The 20,639-nt window shown below is 42.2% G+C and overlaps 2 protein-coding genes across 2 annotated transcripts; both read left to right on the top strand.

The window, feature by feature from the left end:
• Window positions 1–3,062: 3,062 nt before the first annotated feature.
• On the top strand, window positions 3,063–7,046 carry LOC135500354 (uncharacterized). Its single transcript, XM_064791780.1, has 6 exons — window positions 3,063–4,051; window positions 4,242–4,432; window positions 4,667–4,861; window positions 5,188–5,298; window positions 5,426–5,564; window positions 5,803–7,046. Exons 1-6 carry the CDS (start codon window positions 3,129–3,131, stop codon window positions 5,984–5,986), a joined length of 1,743 nt encoding a protein of 580 aa, XP_064647850.1. The 5' UTR covers window positions 3,063–3,128; the 3' UTR covers window positions 5,987–7,046.
• Window positions 7,047–8,510: 1,464 nt separating this feature from the next.
• Window positions 8,511–20,599, top strand: LOC135500428 (uncharacterized). Its single transcript, XM_064791891.1, has 8 exons — window positions 8,511–9,206; window positions 10,452–10,539; window positions 10,748–11,022; window positions 11,301–11,428; window positions 17,478–17,659; window positions 18,097–18,201; window positions 18,463–20,128; window positions 20,248–20,599. Exons 1-8 carry the CDS (start codon window positions 9,077–9,079, stop codon window positions 20,476–20,478), a joined length of 2,805 nt encoding a protein of 934 aa, XP_064647961.1. The 5' UTR covers window positions 8,511–9,076; the 3' UTR covers window positions 20,479–20,599.
• The last annotated feature ends 40 nt before the right edge of the window (window positions 20,600–20,639 follow it).

The raw sequence follows: 20,639 nt of genomic DNA, 5'->3' as shown, positions 1-20,639 counted from the left end.
CACTGCCCTCCTCGTTTGCCTCAGTGCCCCTAACAAATGTGAGATACATCTAGTCAAGCCCCTCAGCCTCAAATTCTAGCCCAGAAACAGCTTCGTCTCAGATTCAGTCCATACCATCTGTGAAGACATATTAGCCCCAGCTCACCAAACATTATTTTGTTATCTTTCCTTACCTTTTTGTTTTGTCCTGGCCAGATGACCTGTCTTCAGAGCAGTCCCGTTCCTCTCCCTCTTCCCTCTCCGCCCTCTCAGCCCGAGCACCGCCTCGGAACGCTGTCCCATCAAACGGACACGTCCCACTTGGTGTGCTGGCATCTAACTTCGGCCACGAGTCGAGCTGTTTGTAGATGGGTCGGTAGTGTTTGTTTGTTGATTCAAATTTGATGAACGGGTTCTTTAACTTCTTGGCTGTAATGAAGAGAATGACCAGTCAGTTTACACACTTCAGTTCTCAATCAAATGAACCCACTACAGAAAATATCAAATTTCAAAGACAGGGCTACAAGAACATCTGTTACCATTTGACTTTCTCATACCCTTGGTGGGCAAAACTTCATTGTACTTTTTGAGAATAACAATGTCAGACAACACAACAAATCGCGATCAATCTCAAATGATATTATTGCATTCCTCATGTCTCCAACTGAAACAGCCTTCTTCAGTTTTTCAATTCTTACATTTAAGGAGTCTTTCTGGTAACTTTCCCTTCGCCGCTGATGGCTTCCCTGCAGCCTTCTGTTCCTGGGGTAGTTTCTCCTTTTCTTTCACAATCCAAAGAAGCACAGCTGTAGAAAAATCATGTTGATATTAACGATTAGCTGGTACAAACAAAATCACTGAGCTTAAAAGATTCCCAACCATTAAGATCATTCATCATTGTGATAGAGACCATGGCCACAGAGAGGTAACTTCAAACTTCTCCTGACACCATCATCCATTGTCAGACAGAATGGATAGCTACATGCAATCTGTTGATAAGTGGTTTGCTGGTTTTGAAGGAGATCAGGAGCGTAGTGGTTAGAGTGCTGGGATTGTAATCAGGAAGTTGTGGGTTCAGTTCTCGGAAGGATCACTGCTGTTTCCCTGTGTCCTTGAGCAAGACAACTAACCCTGACATACTTCCCACTACCAAGGAGAATAAAAATGGGTTCCAGCCCTGATTTTGAACTGTGCATGATACTCACAATCAACATGTAAGATTTTTGCTCCAAAAGTCTTTGCATTCTGCAACACATCATTGCTGCCTCGTGCAGAGAAAGTCTTTGCCTTGCTTGCAATGGTTTTCCCACGGATTGTCAGCTGCAAGAAAATTATAAGACTGATTGGTACATAAGTACAATTTAGTCCAAAATTTTCAAGCAAGGACATTTGCACTTTATTTAGAACGATTCAGGAGAATTGGCTGTCTGACTTATTCCTGCAATTGGACACATCCATTTGAGAGGTTGCAGAACTGTTTTTCCATGATATAACTAACTTACTGCGACTTTCTGTCCCTCTGCAGCCCCTGGCGATTCATTCTGTGGTGAGTTGACGCTTCGACCGCGACCAAGATTAAATGGACTCGGCGTGGACACGGCTGGACTCGGCACACCACTGCTGCCCTCAGCCTCATCCTTGTAGTCCTTGGCCTGGCCTTGGTTGGTGATCACAAACTTGATGTCTTTGGAGAAGAACGTCACAACATTCTGAAATGCAAGAAACACATTGACATTTTAATTCTTTTCAGGGGGATGATGACTTCTTGTTGTAATTAGGAATAGCTCACAATACATTTTGGCAAACAAAGTCTTAGTGTACACTGTAGTGCTCAACAGCTGACATCACAGCCAATTACATGTATTTGGACGCTGAAGTTACTACATGTACAATTCATTGGACCAAGAGTTAAGACTTACCGCGCCTAAAAAATTCAGGTCATTTTCCACAGATCTGTGCTTTCTGTAGTTCTTCAAATCAAGGTAAATATTCTTTCCCTTCAGTGGTTTGCTGTTAGCTGGCGAGGGTGTCCTGAAGTCGAGCTTCTTTCTTCCTTTGGGTGGACTCGCATTCTTTTCTGAGAAAAGATATTCGGTTGGTAAGGTTTTCGAAACAACTGACAATTCAATGATGTAGATTAGAATTTTTGCAACATGAGTTAGTGGGTATGTGAATTTTGAGAGGAAATTGACAATCTCAACTAAGTTTTGTCAAGATCTAAACCTCGTCCTCACTTGTCAAAAACACCCTAGCTACAGTCACCGAGTCAGTGGCCTACTCACTTTCATTCCTTGTCTTTCTTTCTTCAGCACCCCCCATCATGTCAGCAGTTGACCAGTTCTATTTCCGATTTCCAAGGACTTTCTCTTTGACATGGTCCATTTTTCATAAAACTCAGTCGGACTTTACTGAAACACAAGAAAAGCATAAGTAAGACAATTAAGTGTGTTATAAGTTATATACAAAATGTACACTGGTGCAAAATGTACAGCAGCATGTGTACAAAACATGTAAACACAACTTTTTGGGGTACTTTCAAAGGTGAACTTACCAAACTTGCAATCATCGCAGTATATCCATATTTTGCGTGTTGATTAAGTTGATCAATTTCCTTCTTTAGAATATATTTCGGTTAAAATCCGGCCAATGACAAGGGTATAAAACTACTTTTGAAAAGTAAGATTCTTTTGCCAGGCCACGGAAGCCATCTTTGTAATTTTACCGCCACCAGCTGTCCTGCAGACTCTAATTTTAAGTTTATTGATTGGCTCAAAAACCCAAATTTAATAAAAATGTGTAATCTTAAAAAATTATATGACACAAGTTTTGATAATCATTTGCCATTGAAAAAATTTTGGTTTGACTTGTATCGGATTAAATGAGATTTCTGCGGAGAGTTCACTCTCCCGGTCCGGTCTTTCGTCCGTAATGTCGAATTTTACATACACCCGTTGAAATTCTTACAAAGTCAGTAGGTCGAGTGAGACTTATAAGCATTAGTCACCATTGTCGACGCTTGGAGAATGCGGAGAGTTTGGGCAAGTTTGGTCATGTGATACATCAAAATTGGGTCGTCCATACGAATCTGTGCAAGGTTCCATGAAATTTCTATTTCTTGCCAAAAAGTTGTTCCAAATGCCGATTTAAGAATGGGAACAAGTTCTCAAAGGTCTGGAAAGACCAATAACCATAAGAACTTAAATAATGACAGAAGGAATGTTCCCAACAATAACAAGTTTGAAAGAAAAACTGAGATTTCGAAGCCAAAAAACATTCAGCAAATACAAGTTGTCCCCGAATCTGTGGAAAGTGGTATTTCTTCAAGGGTTTCAGTCGTGTTGGCAAGTCTAGTCTTGGGGATCATGATTGGAATGCTGTTGCAAGCTTATCTCATTCCCATGTTTTCCAAGAATGGCCCAGAAATTGATGTGTCACTGTCTTCAGTGCCACAGGGAATGCCTGTTGAAGTCCAATTTGACTCAGTCCAGTCCAAAGACGTCGACTCAGATGCCACAAACTCCAAGTCGCAACTGCAAGAAGAAAAAGTGACGAAGGATGTGGATAAACCCCAACCTGGCAACAGTTTGAAGGAACCAAGTCAAGACGTCGTGAACCTTGAGGTAAAACCTGAAGACATGCCAGTTAAAACACCAAAGACAGAAGAGATGTCTGAACAAATTCGAGAAGAAGTAACTCCTCCTGAGATGACAGATTCGCCTCCAGCGAAAAGAGAGCAGTCAGAAGTAAAGAAAAAAGAAACAGTCACGAAAGAGGAGAAACCAATGAAAGATGATAACCCAGTAAAGGACAGTACTGAACTGAAATTCGAGGGACAGGAGAATTCAAAGAATCCAAAGTCAAAAACTAAGAGTTCAGTGAATAAAGATACTGATAATGATAAAGCCAAAACCCAAGTGAAATCTGAAGAAAAAAGTTTTGATATAGAAAAAGCTGTGAGGGAGTTCAAGTCCTCAATTCTCAATCAGTTCACTCCAAAGAAGATTTTTCAAGACGGTCGGAGGATTCCTCCGATTGAATTGCATCATACCAAGGAAAATAATAGCACTGTTCGGTAAGAGGATTTGGAGTTGATTAAAACTATGTCTTCCACGACCAATCATGTTGACTGGAAGACCAGTACTTCATGCCCTAAGGTTTATCCTGTAATCACTCCATCCATGGGGCTCTACCCCTGTCATGTACTGCTTAAAACTGAGCATGTCACTCGGCAAATGACTTACATTTTTTAATGTTTGTTTCAGGGCCTATCTCTTTGAAGAGTTCTTCTCCAAAGCAGAGTGTGACGGCCTGATGAAAGCACATGACAGTCACGTCACAAACACCAACAAACAAGACCCACTTGTCTGTTTCGACTCAATCAAGACGCTACGAAGCCATCTGAAGGAGATGAAGAAGACGAAGGTGAAAGTTAGTCCCAAAGTTTTCACAAAAGGTACTGCATCACATCACTTATCTGTTTCTGTTCGTGCATTATGAAGAGTTAACACATCTTGACCCTGACGTTTGATAAGATGCTTTTCGGTTTTTTGATGAGATGTGATTGTGGACGAGACCAAAGACATTGAGTTGAATTTGAAGCATTGGTTCTGTGTTTCAAGCATGTATATTATATGTTTAGATCTCAAGGTCTAAACTGGACAGGTAACAAGATGATTTGTGTTTTCAGGAACAACATGTCTGAATGCAACATTCTCCACTCAGTTTAAAGAATGGTCCAAGGCAAACTGGAGTTTCAGCACAGCATTCTATCCCGGAGAAAGTCGTTTCACATCACTGTTTGATCAGCGTGTTGAGAGGTCGACAGGTTTTAGAACGGAAAATGGGGGAAAGTTCCAGATTACCAGCTATCCTGTCGGGATCGGTAAGTAGTTTTACTATGTTGACATGGAGGTGTCTGTCTGAGTGGGAATGTCTATAAGATGTTGCTCAGGTAGAGATACTACTATTGCAATGTGTGATTATCATCATGCTAGAAGGGAAGTTTGTGCTCACAGATTGAGGGTCTTCATGAGTCATAGGACTATACATCTATGCACAGCAACAGAGAATGGATCATGGCAGCCAGAAGTACACCAATGATCCCAACTTGGACCAGACAAATACTGTGTCTAGGCTGTGCTGGAAAGTAGATTTGTCAAAACAGCTGCCTCCATTTAACTACACATGTATTGTTTTCATATGTTGCAGGTTATAAGACTCATACAGACTGCAGAGAGGGTGCTGATAAGAGAGACAGATTTGCAACAATCCTTGTCTACCTACAGGATGTTGAGGAGGGAGGAGAGACAAAATTTCCCGGTGAGTTTGAAGAAATGTGACATCCATGGAGACAGTGTCACAACCGAATGCCCCACCCTCTTTCTGTCACATCTGGATGAAAGACGGAGTCAAGGATGGATGAATAACTTTTCATTTCTTCTTCTAGAGCTTGGTATCTGGGTGAAGCCACGGAAAGGCCGTGCTCTCATCTGGACGAATATGAATGAGAAAGGCGAATGTGATCCACAGTCTGTCCACTATGCTGCCAAGGTTGTGAAGGGCCACAAGTATATCCTACAGAGATGGTAAGAACACACCGAAGGCTGAATTAGACAGCATAATATGACCTCCTTTGTACCGCAGTTGGTCATTTAATAATGTTAATGGTAACAGGATGAGTCATAGATTGAAAAATATGAAAATTTTGTCTCAGATCTTTTGTGTTCTTACAGTGCTTGAGCTATACTACATCTTGATGCCTGGAGAGATCTTGGCACACTTGTGGCTTTTATCATCATTGTTAATCTCTTATTCTATATCCAGGTATTATTATGAGAACTTCTACTCGCTCGGCAAGAGGCCCCCCGAGCCCCATCTCCCTCCCCACAACCCTGGCCAACCCATGGTCAGCTGTGATGAGTATGAGAATGGAAGCTGCCGCTGGTACGATGAGTGGAACTACGATCATATCTTAGACTACAGGAACCAGAAGGTCAACTTGATCTGATGTATGTCAGCTGCTTCTAAACTTGGTATCAAATTCACTATTGGGTGGTGGGATGTTAAAGGGAGAATATATGCAGAGGTTTCATGTTGTTTTTCTGATGAAATCCCAGCATTTTGGAACAAGATATCTTTTCTCTCACAAAGGTGTAAAATAATCTATTTTTGGACTGTATTTTTTATACTTTTTCTACACAAATGATATTTTTGTACCGCTTATTGTTGTAAAAACTTGATCCAAAGTGTATACTATCCAATCATTCAGAGAATGTCATGATCTTGTTTTTTTTCATGAAAATGTCACCTGTATTCTAGCTTGTAACATTGTTGATCATAAATTAATTGTTAATAAACCTATTTTGATGCATTCCAGTATAGATTTCTGACTGGGCCTGATCACTAGTCGGTGTAATTTGAATCGCTACAACCAGTATTATTTCCCAACTACTGATTTTGAAATATGTTCATTGGTGCAAGTTTAAAGTTACTAAATGATTGTGCAATAATTATATTTTGATAATTCAAAATTATGTCCTGTGTATCACAGTTCAAAATGAACTTTTCATAGTAGGCTGTTGATGTTCTATTAGTCTTGGGGTGAATGGGGTTAATTTCGTTTTCTCTTCACTTCCTAATTGCTTTGTGCTAATTACCTACGCATCATAATTTCCACTTCCTGCTCTGATCATTATTTCCTTCTTGGTGCCATTTTCAATCAATTATGATATTCTAGTTTTTCAATCTGTTATTACAAATCATATCCGAATCACCTCATAGCTTCTGTCATTGTTATTTTATGAACAATTGCAGACCTTCCACCGAGTTCAGTTTTGTAGTATCATTAATCAATACTCTTTTTGCCCAACATTAACAAAACAAGTCCTATTTTACCATTATTGGAGTTGACAGGTCTGTACTGGTGACTTTCAGTGGTAGCTCTTTATAAGTGGGGACAAAGACTATCTTAGACAAGTTGTTAAGTCCAGGGACAAATACTGTCGTCCTTTCTATCGTGAACTCTGTCTCTGTGTACAATTCTGTTAGTTTTTCTCTATATTTTTATATATCCATGACAATCAAATGTATATGAAATTGCCAGAATAAACTATTTTTCCTTCACTTTGTTGTTAGCGTTGGTTGATGTCCAACTTGGTAATGGATTAAGTCACATCCTGAGGACAGGAGGCTGGCATCTTGAGGACAGTTGCGGGTTAAGTCACATCATGGCAACAGGGTCTGGGGAAACAGTCAAAGGTTGCAGGTTAAGGTACATCCTGGAAGCTGGACCTCCAGGCGTCTGGAGGAAGGTAGAAGGTTGTAGGTTGGGTCACATCCAGGCAGCAGGGTCTCGGGGGTCTGGAGGACAGGAAGAGGCTGAGTCACAACCAGGCATCTGGAGGAGGGGAGGTGGTTGTGGGTACCGGTTGGGTCACATCCTGGCGACATAACCTTCTAAAATAATGCCCCGCTTTTTCGGTGTTTCAGTTTTAAATGCCCCCCTAGAAAGAGTGTCTCACTCTGGTATTGGTGACGGATTAAGGTATGGTTCTATGAAGAACATTAACCTTTGATGCCTCAGTGTGACCAACTAAAACAACATCTTAACATGTCAATGCCCAGTAGACTGGAGGGGGGACAATATTCGAACCCGTTATCTCATGGTACGTCTTGGCGACGGCTCTATGGGCCACTTTTGATCTTTTGTAACACGAAGTACAGATATATCACTAGATTAAGCGTCAACAAAGCCTTTATCCTTGCCGCCACTATCTATAATCAGGCAATCGCAACAGTATTTCAGTTGGGTGACACTAGCACGAATAATCCGGTTGAATAAAGCAAACAACGGCGAATGATATATCATATCTTTGATCAGATGTTTTTACGAGTTTTTTTCTTTCTGTTCATGAAAGATATATCAGGCACTGCTTTCTCGCGTGCGTTGACAAAACGAACACGTGTGCCTACCCTTTTAAAGCCGCACTGTGTAAACTTCACTCTAAGGTTGTCTTTGATAGAGCAGAGGTACCCTTGGGGGCGAAATGGACTATAAAGATATTAAATGGATAATCCGATGGGATATCGTAGATGATAATATAAGTGTTGTTGAAGTGAATAACAAAAATGTAGAATTATTTACGCTCAAAATCCGCATGATCCGTGTCGCATCGACCTGGTTCCCAAAGACCTTTCCATTTTAACTCTATAGGCTTAGATACATGTATATCATGAGCAAGCTTGAAACAGGACAGGCTGAATTTCAGGTAAATTCATCATTGAGCGAGGTTGATCCTCTTTCACTTAGAAGAATAATGTTACTGAAGAAATGGACAGTTGAGAAATTAAAAGTTCGATGCTAGGACGATTTTGTTTGGAACTGAGGTAGGTCCTAATGAATGTCATCAAACGCCTCGATTTGCAAATAAATAAACATGCGCTTAAGTGGCTAGCAAATCACAGGCTGATAAATTGACTTTCTTAGCAAGTAAATCTTTACTTAAGTAAAAAGGAACTTTTTGACGGGAGAGGAAACCCACTCCGTTGAGGACACTCTGGCGACATCACGACACGAGGGCGAACGAACACCAATCAAACAAACGAGTTTGCTCTCAAACAAGTCCGTGAACACCAGTAAGACCATTACTACCCGCGAACAAACCCATGATCCTATTGGGCTGATAAGTTGACTTTCTTTTGCGGGCTTAAATCTCGGGCCTTTCACTTAGTGACCGGAGGATTTGGATTTGAGAATCGGAACTGAGTGGACATCGAAGGTCAAACGACTGTGGAGTATTCATTCCTCAACCTGGAGATTTCTTTGACAGTTCAATGGAATTGCTGGAAAGAAAATCTCTCACTTTGTTGTTCATTTCAGCGGATGAAGGTGACATGTCACTCTCCAAGCATCTCCATTGGTAACCGCCGCAAAGTGATGGTCAGGTGTAGTTTTCTTTCGTTTGCAATGAAGATACTGTAGCTTGGACTCTGTCTGGAGATTTGGGACATGTATGGAAAAGGAGGGATGAGTCTCATGAATCTCGGACTATGAAAAGTGGATACGTCTCTGCCTAATCTGTGATTTTGATTGGTTAGGATGAGTCACATGTTCCATCAGGTGCTCAGCATCATCGCCAAGCCGCCATCACAACGAGGCGTGCCGGAAATAGAATTCGTGTTACCATGGATCCGGAAGTATGGAGATCTTCTGCAGGATATGGGGAAAAGTTAGTATAAGTACCATATGTACTCTCATTCTAGAATCATTTACCTCAATTGTTATAGGGCCTGTTCAATCTTGATTCCACAATGATATAGCAAATTTTAACAGTTATACGTGTACTTAAAATGACGTAAGTCATATTTGCTTCCGTTTTGTACGGTTGTTTAAGCGAGGTTAAGGTATACACTGGCTAGGCACTTTGGACAGCTTTATGACGTATCGAACATATAAACTTAAAGAGTCCCTCTAGAATAAATATTGCTATAATGGACAAGGTGTTGTGTTGTGTCCATGATTGCTCGTTGTTTGGGATACAATGTTTAGCAAAGTTACAAATAATTTCCACTCAATTTAACAAGTAAACGGGAAGTTTAAATTCAAAGAAGTTGACTTCGGCCAATATTGCTGACAAATAGACAAACTGAAAAGGTTCCTGGTACCTTTTCGCCAACACTGACGTTTGATATTTTGATGAAGTCGTTGGGTATTTATTGTTAAATTGTATTGCCCAATTCAAAACCGGATACGGCGAAATAGGTGAGGCGTATCAATGATGTTAACGCTGGGGACTCTTCAGTGAAAATGAGTAGGGAAAAACTTGATTGGGCTAAAATACATCTCGTAAACTGCTGCTTAGCTAGAAATAGCTAGGCGGACGAGTGTCTTGATATCAGCTTTATTACAACAATAAACAGACATAGACAAATTTGGCGCCACAGTTTTATTCAAAGGAACTCACCAGCAGCTTTGAGAAACACTATGTCCTTTGACAATGATATGCACCGTCAAAAAGCACTCTCTCGGTTTAGAATTTTATCTCGTTCAAATAATTAAATGAGGTTATGTTTAAACTGAAATCAAGGCTTATGATTTAAAAATCTGGTGAGGAATTGAGTTGTAATAGGCCTATCTCAAAGCTTAGAGGTAAACAAGTCGTGTTACTAAACAAACCAGTTAATGGGCATCGGTTTAATAATGAAGAATGAAAGATGACTTCGAAGCCTCGGAACTGTTATTTCAATCTTTTGAACAAATAAGACCAGTGTGGTGGTTGGACTTGAAAAATAAACTTTACAGGGCTGACGTTAAACATGAGTGAGGAAGTGGACTATGTTTGAAATGAAGGTTTAGATTTCGAAAGATTGTACTTTAGAATGCAATTACAACGACACAACTTGAAGTGTTTTGAGTGTTATCATCTAATATTTTGTCGGAGAAAAAATTCAAAAACTGTTCCTTTTCTCCACAGATGTGCTGATAGATATCTTGCAGAACTGTGACTTCAAGCAGGTCGACCGTGATGACGTCATTATCCGCCAGGGCGAGATTGGAGATTGGTAAGTTGGTGCAGAGTCAGAATTGACATGTTACCAAATAGACTATCGGTTTTACTGTTTACCTACAGATGGAGCACGAAGCGATTTGTGAAATTTGGGACGTCTGTTGAATGGTTTGGCTATGAGGACGTTCCACTGCGTCCGGAGCGTACCTTATACCCAGTTCTCGCATGATTGTTGTGACAAATGATATGCATTTTGTCTTCAGTTTCTACCTCATTCTCAACGGATCTGCCGTCGTCTACATCGACCCTAATCTCTCTGGCGAAGAAGACAGAGCAGTCATTAAAACAGAGCAAGAAACTGAAGCAGACGACAGGGTAAAGGGAAAAGAGGATCGGAAAGATGAAGAAGACGGAACAGAGGGAGAAACCGATGAGTCCCGGTGGGAAAGTGATGAGGGAGAGGCTGCTGAGGTTCCGAAAGTTGAGAAGAAGAAGAAAATAGACCGGTCTTCGTTTGGGAAGTTCATCGTGAAATACGGCAAGTTCCAATATCGGCCATGACAGGGCCAACTCCTGCAGTGGTTTTTAAAGGGCTGTTTGTCGCTCAAGTTTGGGGTCAATGACCCGCGCGTGATCGACCGACACCACAGAATCGGAGGGTGTAGCCAAGACTTGAGTGAGAACGAAACCGCTACATCGGGAGTGTAGCGACAGTGTTGTGGTATAGCTTGGGTCGGTAGCCTTTATCGTTTCTCCTCGGTGCTTTCGATTATAAGGAAAACATTTACCCATAACACTTTTCTTTCCATTTTTTAGAGAGCGGGAAAAGTTTTGGCGAGATTGCACTCATTAGTCAAGACAGCGTCAGGAACGCCACCGTGCTCGCAGACGAGACCTCTGACCTTCTCATCATACACAGAGACCTCTATAATCGATCACTCAAGGTAGGAATCAGATACTGTAAAGACATCTCTGAACAGTCACTTTATATATTGTCGGACGATAAAAATCGCTCTTTTTGCGGAGTGGTTGTTTTGAAACTCCTGATCATTCGCGAAAGAATGACAATATTTACAATACTTTTTACAGTGCAGCAGGCCTTCCAACTGTGTCGAGAACATTTAACCTTTATAAGTTGCTGAATGAAAACAACTTTAAACCGATCAAAAGGTTAGAGCGCTTACCGTTTTGTAGGCCAATGAAATTATAAGGGTCACTGAAACAAATCTTAAAGGGACTCTGTCCTTAAAGAAATCCAGTCCTGTCCGACCTGGTTCTGGTCTATCTTAAAGTTGTCTACATGTATTTTGTTACTTGTGCGTCTCTATTGCTACTTCTGATTTGAAAGTCATCGCTAATTAAAAGTCATCGGCTGCCCCCTTACGCCAAGACATCGCTTAGACGTGGCACAACTTTCTTAAAAATGAAAATTGAGTGTTTTACTTTTGATAATGGACCGGATTACATGTTTAGCCCGCTTAATGGCGGCATGTGGGTTATTAAATATTAAATACCCAAAAACTTGCGGTTACATAAACTATTCCTTGAGTCCAGACGTTGATAACATACATACAAGAAGGAGTTATTTTCATTGCTACGACAGAACTGTGGGTCGATTTGAAGGGGTCATTCACAGGGGATGACGAAGGAAACCGATGGGTACCAATGTCGTTTGCTGAGCAATCTTTACTGGAAATCTCTGCGTCTTATTTCGGCGATTTGGTTGATAAGTAAATTTTCGAGTCATGACTCTCTATAAAGTGGACACAAATGTTCTCATTGTTGGAAACGGCCGCGGCCACTACGGAGTTTTGTCACCAACGACAATTGGGATACATTGGATGTACTAAAAGGGGACATGCAACTGATTAAGTGTTTTTGTTAGAGCCTCATCTTGCGAACGGATTACTATAAAAGGAAAACACGAATTTACCAAGGAAATTAGTTATAACCATGCATTTCTGGTGCGGTTAAAAATTCGGATTTCGATGACAGTCAGGAAGCACTGAGTACATCTTACCAGATTATCCCTCACTTAAGTGCGGGGAACATAAAATTTAAGATATATTATGGACACTTAAGACGCATACAAAACATAATGACATGCCCACAATCACAATGAATACAGTGGAGAAAAAGTTCATTTAGTCGCTCATATCGCCCCTATTAAACGAACACAGAATTTGATAGAAACATCTTTTAAAGTGAGGATTCGGAGTTTGCAAGATGGCTGCCACACGAGCAGACGATTCTGACACCGAGTCAAACTTTGACTGGGAACTCGAAGAATATTACAATAGCGGGGTAAGTAGAGATCAGAGTTGCACGTTCGTCTTGTGTTGTTCGCCGAAAAATGCTTTCCCCACAGATTTCCAGCCGCCCTGTGTTCAAAACCATGATGAGACGAACTATGCGGACGTTTTCGGACGAGTTGACGCCAATGGACTTCGTTGTTTTACGTCACTTGGCTATCAAGCCTCCATAAATGGTTAATTTGGGTATGCGGCATAAATTTTGTTGGAAATTCAGCCGTCAGGCTTGCCAGTTTCAACCAGTAAGCGATAATTGACCCGAGGATTGAAAACAAATACCTCCAGTGTTTCTCGCCATCAAATAATTTTACCAATACACTAAACAACTGCCACCATCATTGACAAGTCGACGCCTGGCATATTTTGTCAACCTGTTGAATAGTTGATATTATTGAATGAGGGAAATCTATATCCTACTTTAAGACTGGGTCAGGCAATAACCTGAGTTTAACAAATGTCGCGAGACCGAGGTACGGTCTGGAGCAACCTGCGTTGAAAAAGCGGCGGAATGAAGAGCCTATCTTCAGCGACTTCATTCGAATGTTTCTGTCCAATTTTGCAGAAGTATGATAAATCAACCGTAAACGAGTGATTCTTGTTGCTGCAACCTGCAACCATATCGTCTGCAAACGACCTCTCCAATCCAATATCTTCCAATGTTTGGAAACTGACGCTCATCAATAATCAAGCTTTAGTCCAAATTTACCCCAAGACATATTGATTGAGCATTTAACATTACATTTTATTGATTTCATACATAATTCATTAGATTTATTGGTAAATTTCTGCATCAAGCGCAGATAACTGGCTCTGGTACATATAAGCATCATCTCTGATCTGCGCATCATCCAGTATTCTTTCCCCGGTGCGACCTTATGGCACATTTCGTTTATCAGGTAACGAATAAGCTTAGGCCCGACATCATCAAGAAAGCTCGCAAAACCTATGAACCTACTAATCTTGTGGACGAAAGTTTCGTAACTAACCATTCCAACTGCAGCTTCGAGAATATACGCATGCTTTAGTCTGCCATCAGCCTAAGCATTAATCGAGGCTAGATGTCGTCGGATTTGACCTCACCTTCACTCCAACGGTACGACTTCGCGACGTATCCGCGGACGTCACTTCCTTTCGACGATATCCAATAATCGGAACCACCTCGTTATTTTGAATGACAACTCGCTTCTTGCTGGCTCATTCCGCTTAAAATAGGTATAAGTGACTCAGGTTTGCCAGCGGGGATGATATTTTCAATTACTTTGTCATTCTTCTTCATTGAGCCGGACAGTGAGATTTATCAGAGGTATTTCACCTCAAGGATGTTTATTCTGTAAACTTTGGTGGACAATGGCTTGTTTACTCTTCAATATGCTGAAACTGTTCGTGCGATCTTTGATTCATTTTCGCCAATCCAGCAATTGGTTTAACGAACTGTGATCGACCGATGCGATAGCACATTTCGTTTCTCTCGATATCATGTTTTCACAACCGCTCTCAAAACTCCGATGGTCGAAACACTGAACCTGTGCATGAGTCCTTTAAATTAGACGCAGGATAGCTGAAAGCTGACACAAGAGGTTCACTGAGTGAATGATTGAGTACTTTTCTTTGCCGGGGGATGGCGATTCGTGAGAGGAGTACATGTATCGGGATAGACGATGTTACCAGATGTCATGAGCATTCAGCTTGTGAACTTTACTGGAGGAAGGCTGATATCAAGGACGCAGTGCTTCGGCCTCGTCCGTCCCCTTGTAGGGAGGTTATGTTGGACTCTCAAAGCTTTCCCTTGATAACGATGATGCCGAAACGGACGGCAGCTCAACTCTTTGATATATCGCACTGATACCTTGGAGACGAATTCATACGTTCAATCGACATCATACTACAATGTTAAGAACAGACAACAGCCTGGGGACATTTCAGTTTATGTAAAGTTCAGTTTTCACATAAACTTGCCTCTGGGTGTCGGTCTCAACGCACGTTTGATAGAAATCAGCCGGAGGCGACTGTTGACGTACTACTTCGGTGTACGTCTATATTTTCATACGTTTGGTGTGTTTGACAGATAGACTGACAACATTTTGCGGAATATTGGTTGATGACAAGGAATGTGGATGGGGTTACGATGCATCGTGACCAATTTCAACAGTGTTCAAGGGAGTGCATGTCTTGGCAACTTGTGGTATACGGGCAGTGATAGGGAGTACTCGTGATCATCTGTAGGCGGCAGAATTTCGTGTGATATTCCAACAGGATAACGGAGCACAATTGGGGATTTCAGATTTGAATTCCTTACTATACGGTGTTATAAATAAGATTTCGTTACTGGTTAAATGTGTTTCGAAGGAACACATCGACAGCCAATCGGACATAACTAAATATTTTGACTGGGAATATTGACCAACGTTAATCCTTTCTGTCAGTGGTACAATAATAATTGGATAGAGGAAGCCAGAGACTTTATTGTAAGCAGTTGGGCAAGTGTATTAGGCTTGATTCTATCAAAATAGCCCTGGGGATCGAACGTAGACATTAAGCCGGCTAATGTTACAGGATGTGCGTATGGGCAACGTATGTAATGAACAGGTCAACTCTGCTTGAAACAATATCTTGTCAAAAGGACACCAGAAGTGCCTTACTTTTGCCTGAACGATCACCCAATACGTCCAACTTCATAGTCAGTAGTTCACATGAAAATATTGAATAAGAAAAAAATCCAGAGCATTTCCTCAAGCAAACATTACAAAAAGCACATACTATAGTCTGGCTTCTGACAGTTTAATTGCTAACTTAAGTGATAGATGTCAATTAAAACGAGAGATCGATTTTGTGCGAAGCTAAAAGCGATATTATCAAAAGCTCCCTGGGGTTTCGTCGAAGTGGTAGTTCTTGATTGAAAGCTACTTGGTTTCATTTAGAAATTACTTAGTATATCGACTCGATTGTGGTCGGAGGCTGTCTGGTTTCATCCAAGAGTTTAATTTGGTTCTTTCTGTACGTATCAGGAATACCAGCATCATTGTATCATATTGCTAATGGACTTCTAACGAATGATCGCTACGGCTTACTGCCAACCTTTGGATCCGTCATCCGGTTGAACCTTTTTACATATTGGAAGGAAAATTTGATCAAAAAGAGACTACGTTTTGAACCCGATCTGTTGCGTTTCCTCAACAGCTTAAAACTTTATCAGTGGTCAGAATAATGTTGACTTGTATAGATTCGACGAGCGGAAAACTGAAGGAATTGAACCACTCTAGTGAAGGCAATCATTGGCCTTATGTTCTGAATGTGTTCCTGACCTGCTGCTAATTGGCCAGGACATATCTCTTCGCCAATGATCTTTAACAGGGACAATTTTGTCGGAAAGAAGTTCAGGGATGTTCATTGGTGTGAGCGAAGACGAGGCATATTACAGACAAAGACAGACCAGAAGGATATTCATTGACAAGGGTTATGAGAGAAGTCAAGGAAGACGGGTATGATTTGCACTGGCGCTTTCTATCTGTTGGCAAATGTCTGAAAGTGAGTCCAGTCGATGATTCATTTGTCTCAGGATTTACTGACCTGCTGACGCCGGTCTTCTCTATATAAGGGATGTTCTATTCTGGTTAGCATATCTGATACGAGGCGAGGATAACCAAAGTCAGGAAAAGCTAGTCTAGTTTGTATGATATAGCCGATTCCCTCAGGCGTTCAGCGGATTGGTAATGAGTCATCAGGAATGACAGCCAGATATCTTTAAGCCGAATACGAACACTTAGAGAAACGAACAGTATCGAGGGATTGTCTTTGTGAACGCTTCCTCTGTACGACAGGTAATTCAGTCGAATCTCAGGATACGCCTACTACGCCTACCGTAGGATACGCCTACGCCAGGATACAAACGTCATAGGGCGTTTGCCTCTCCCAACCTAAAATCTTTGGAATCAGTCCGAGATCTACTCGAAAGTGACGAAGAGCCGAGTTGGTGTTCAGGCCGTTCAGAGGATCTAACATTGATATAAATTTGATTTTGCATCTCATCTTTTTTTCTTGGAATCATAATGATAACTATCTGTTGAAATGTCTCGACTCGGGGGAATACTGAAATATCTTACAAAGGCTGCGGCCAACTGCGTAAGTAACTTCATTGTTTTAACCGCTGAGGGTCACGGTTCACGGGTGCTGAGAGTTGGACGATTTTTTTCTCTCAACGATTTCGTGAAGGTTCACTTACACTCTTCTAATAAGCATATAGCCCGATAAATAGCCACTGTTAAATGGTGCTGAACGATTTCTTGTGCGGTTAGGCCTATTGACACAAGGACCACTTGGGGTGAAATAATTCCAAAAGCCCACACAGACCCCCGCCTTACCGAATTGGTTTAAATCAAACTTCTTTTCGAACCATCCAATTATTTAATTTGTCAAGGACTGCGCCTGGCCAATATCCTAAACTTTCTGTTGGGTGGAAACCGAAGATATCGGACTACTGACCCTAATCCAAGCGCCAACGGTCATCTGGCTCATTGTATAGTCCAATAAATCCATTTCCTTTTCAATTTCATTTCCAGGTGTTTCAAGAACCTCTGCCATCTACTGTATGGTCACAGGCGTGGGACGATAGCAAAGTGATCGATCGATCCAACCTCATAGAAATCACATTAATCGATGGGTATCAATCCTTTGATCATTTCAGGCCTTTCAAGAAGAGGAATACGCCGACAGACGCGATTTCGTGGAGAATCATTCATTGTTCGGAAAATGGTCTCCCCGCTTCCGTCACCTCTTAGAGATGAGTATGAGAAGAGAGGTATTCACCTTCGACGCGACCATCGTCAAGCAGGGGGAGGAGTTCTCTGGTTTATACTTCATTAGAAGGTGAGTTTTCCTCGTATAATGTAAGGTACTGTTATAGCCTAAGCACAATAGCCTGTACACTGTCGTAGTTGGCAGTACACATCTATTCAAGCAAATTCTACGAAAAGTGTACCAGGGCTATAATGGTACCTGGGAATCTCAATAATGATCCACTCCAAAAAAGATTTAAAAAGCAACCGACAATTAAAGTATCACCGGTTGACAAAGATCGACAATCACCATAGACCAGGCAAAAGGTGGGTTGGTAGGCCTTGGCATCGCGCCCGGGAAGAGAGCGGCCATTTGTCGATGTAGTGTTTGGACTATGACCATCAGGTTGGGACCTCCAAACAGCAGCCTGAAGGGTTCCACTGACCATTCAGACCTGAAGGCGTGCCATGGCCAGCTACGATCGCATTCTCATCTCATACATTTTGAATATATTCCTTTCTCCCCAGAGGTCACGCCAAGGTCATGGTCACACCCAACAAGCACAAGCATCAGTACAAGGAGTTGGCGCCATTCGTAGCTGAGAACGATGTCTTCGAAGTCGAACTACTGAGGTAGGTTGAGAATGAGAAAATAGATCGTTGATCGTCATGTTCAGAAGTTGCGTGACTTTTTATTGATGGTCATGGGTATGAAAGGACAGTGCAACCTCTCTTAGCAGGACACCCTCCCTATTAGGGGCAATAGTTTTGGTCCTAACTGGGTCATTTCTTTACAAACATGACCTCAGTAATCAGGACTCGAAAGCATTTCTCAGTCTCAAGTGTGCCTTGATAGAGAGATTCTACTGTATTCTATGCGTTTTCCCATTTTAGACCAAAACGTAAGAATTCCCGCCTCCAGGATGACCTGAGCAAGAAGAACGGCGTCATCAAGGAGAGCGTGATGGCGCGCAGGCGGGGTGGGTACGCTGCTGCGGAGAAACAAATGAGTAACAGATCCATAATGTTGTGTAGCGTCGAAGATGGTGACTGCATAGGAGATGTGGAACTGTTGATGGATTTATCAACATACATGCAGTCCGTCGTCTGCACGTCACAATGTGAAGTTTACATCTTGGATGTGAAGAACTTAGAACGTTTGGTCGCGAAGAAAAATCCTCATACTTTAGAACTGATGAAATTTGGTGTGATAACAAAATTAAGGAGCAGATCACGAACTGTGCAAGGTGCGCAAGTGCCGTTTCTTAAACATTTGTTATTCAGAATGACTGAATACAGAGAACCGCAACCCAGGAAGTTACTCGAGTTCAAATCGGGTAAAGAACTCCCGGATAAAGAGACGCTGGACCAAGTGTTGCTGGAAGCGTTCATTCATAAAAAGGCGTCCCTGTTGCGACCTTATGTTCCGGATGCGTTGTATTATAAACAATTAATGGACGATAAAGTTAAGAAGTCTCAGAGTGTTGCTCTTTCGATGAGTTTACTGGATCGTATGGCTCTCAGGGCGGGGAAATATCCTCGAAGGCGGCATGCCCGCAGTATAGTGACATTGAAAGACCTTCAGCGACAGACGGAGGCGCGTCATCGACGGGTGAACGAAGACACGCAGGCGCAGCGCGCACTGGAGGAACTGGTCGCAGCTCCCACACCTGCACCGCAATCGCCGGAGAAATGGCGGACTCAGAGTGAAATCGATCTCAGAGATTTGTCTCCGAACTCGAACACGGATGATACTCATATACCCGATCCCATGCTACGTCCCGGGAGGAAGCAACTCTCCATGTCTGTCCCTGATCTACGCGTCACAAGCGCAAATGAAATTGTCCGCGAGGTTGACGTGGTGAGCGAGCATGGAGTGGAGGGGCTGCGACCAGTTCGGGAGGTGACCGAACCGTCTCTGTCGAGAGAAAATTCTAAGGTGGGGTCAGAGAAGAATGCGGACAATACTCCTGGAAAAGACACGGGAAATGGGTCGGCTAAGGATGACGAAAACAAATCATCTCAGTTATCAACTCAGGATATGGCTTCGCCTCCAATTAGCAGAAGAGTTAGTGGTGATGCGACAACATTAGCAGGATTTGTCGAATCATCCAAAAGTGGGGGCGAAACCGTTAGGCGAAACAGCATCGCGAGCGCTCCGGATTTTAAAGCAGACGATAGCGAAAAAATGTCGCGAGAGACTCCTGCTGGTGAAAAGGAGAATAATTCTATTTTAGTGACTGAATTGATCACGAAACCACAGGACGAGTTGGACGGGAGAACGTCAGTTAATTCTGGATTTGATATTGCGAGCCAGCGCTCCCACAGCGCACATCGGCCCACCTTCGCCAAAATGAAATTTGTGAATGGTTATGTGCAGCACCGCATGAGGGAGCTAGAGAGAAACCCGGAGTATCACGATTGGGAAACGAGTGAGCATAAACTCCGCGGGCTCGAGGAGCGGGTCCAGGCCTTTACGCAGCGGTATACCAAGAAGGACGCAGGCGAGGTCAAGCCAAAGAAGTCGGTGCTGCCACCTCTGAAGAGGTATAAAGTAAAGGTAGGTGATATATTGAACTAAATTTTGCTTGACGGTGTCCTCTCATCGACGTACGTCCGTCCTTCTGCGTCGGCACCCTACTCGTTTGAAGTCTTCTAAAACCTTTGTTACATTTTCAGGAGGATCTTCGTCTCCCCAAACCCGGCGGCAGAGTGGTTATAAAGCGTAAACAATGTCACTTTGCCAACTGCAAATATACCGTGAAGGACCATAATCACACCAAGTACCACATGGTACGCAACCTCCCAGAGATGGACAAGATCAAAAAGACTCAAGTTGTCGTCAATTATTTCATGTTGAGGGCCGTGGAGAAGAAAACAAGAAGAAAATCCGAGGAAGTCTTACTCTGACATTATCGTGTTTAAATGTTTACTTCATATCAATGAAGCCAGCTTGTCATCCGTTGCGCCATCCTCATTTTCCGACGTTTTATACTTTTTACAGACATCAAGTAACGTGTATGTCCATCTTGTGCCGGAATGGATTTCTCTCATTCCGTCCCAACACGACG

This window comes from Lineus longissimus, chromosome 16 (genome assembly GCF_910592395.1).
Source record: "Lineus longissimus chromosome 16, tnLinLong1.2, whole genome shotgun sequence".
NCBI classification, from domain to species: Eukaryota; Metazoa; Nemertea; class Pilidiophora; order Heteronemertea; family Lineidae; genus Lineus; species Lineus longissimus.
The sequence above is the reverse complement of the archived record's forward strand: the minus strand, read 5'-3'. Positions and strand labels throughout refer to the sequence as shown.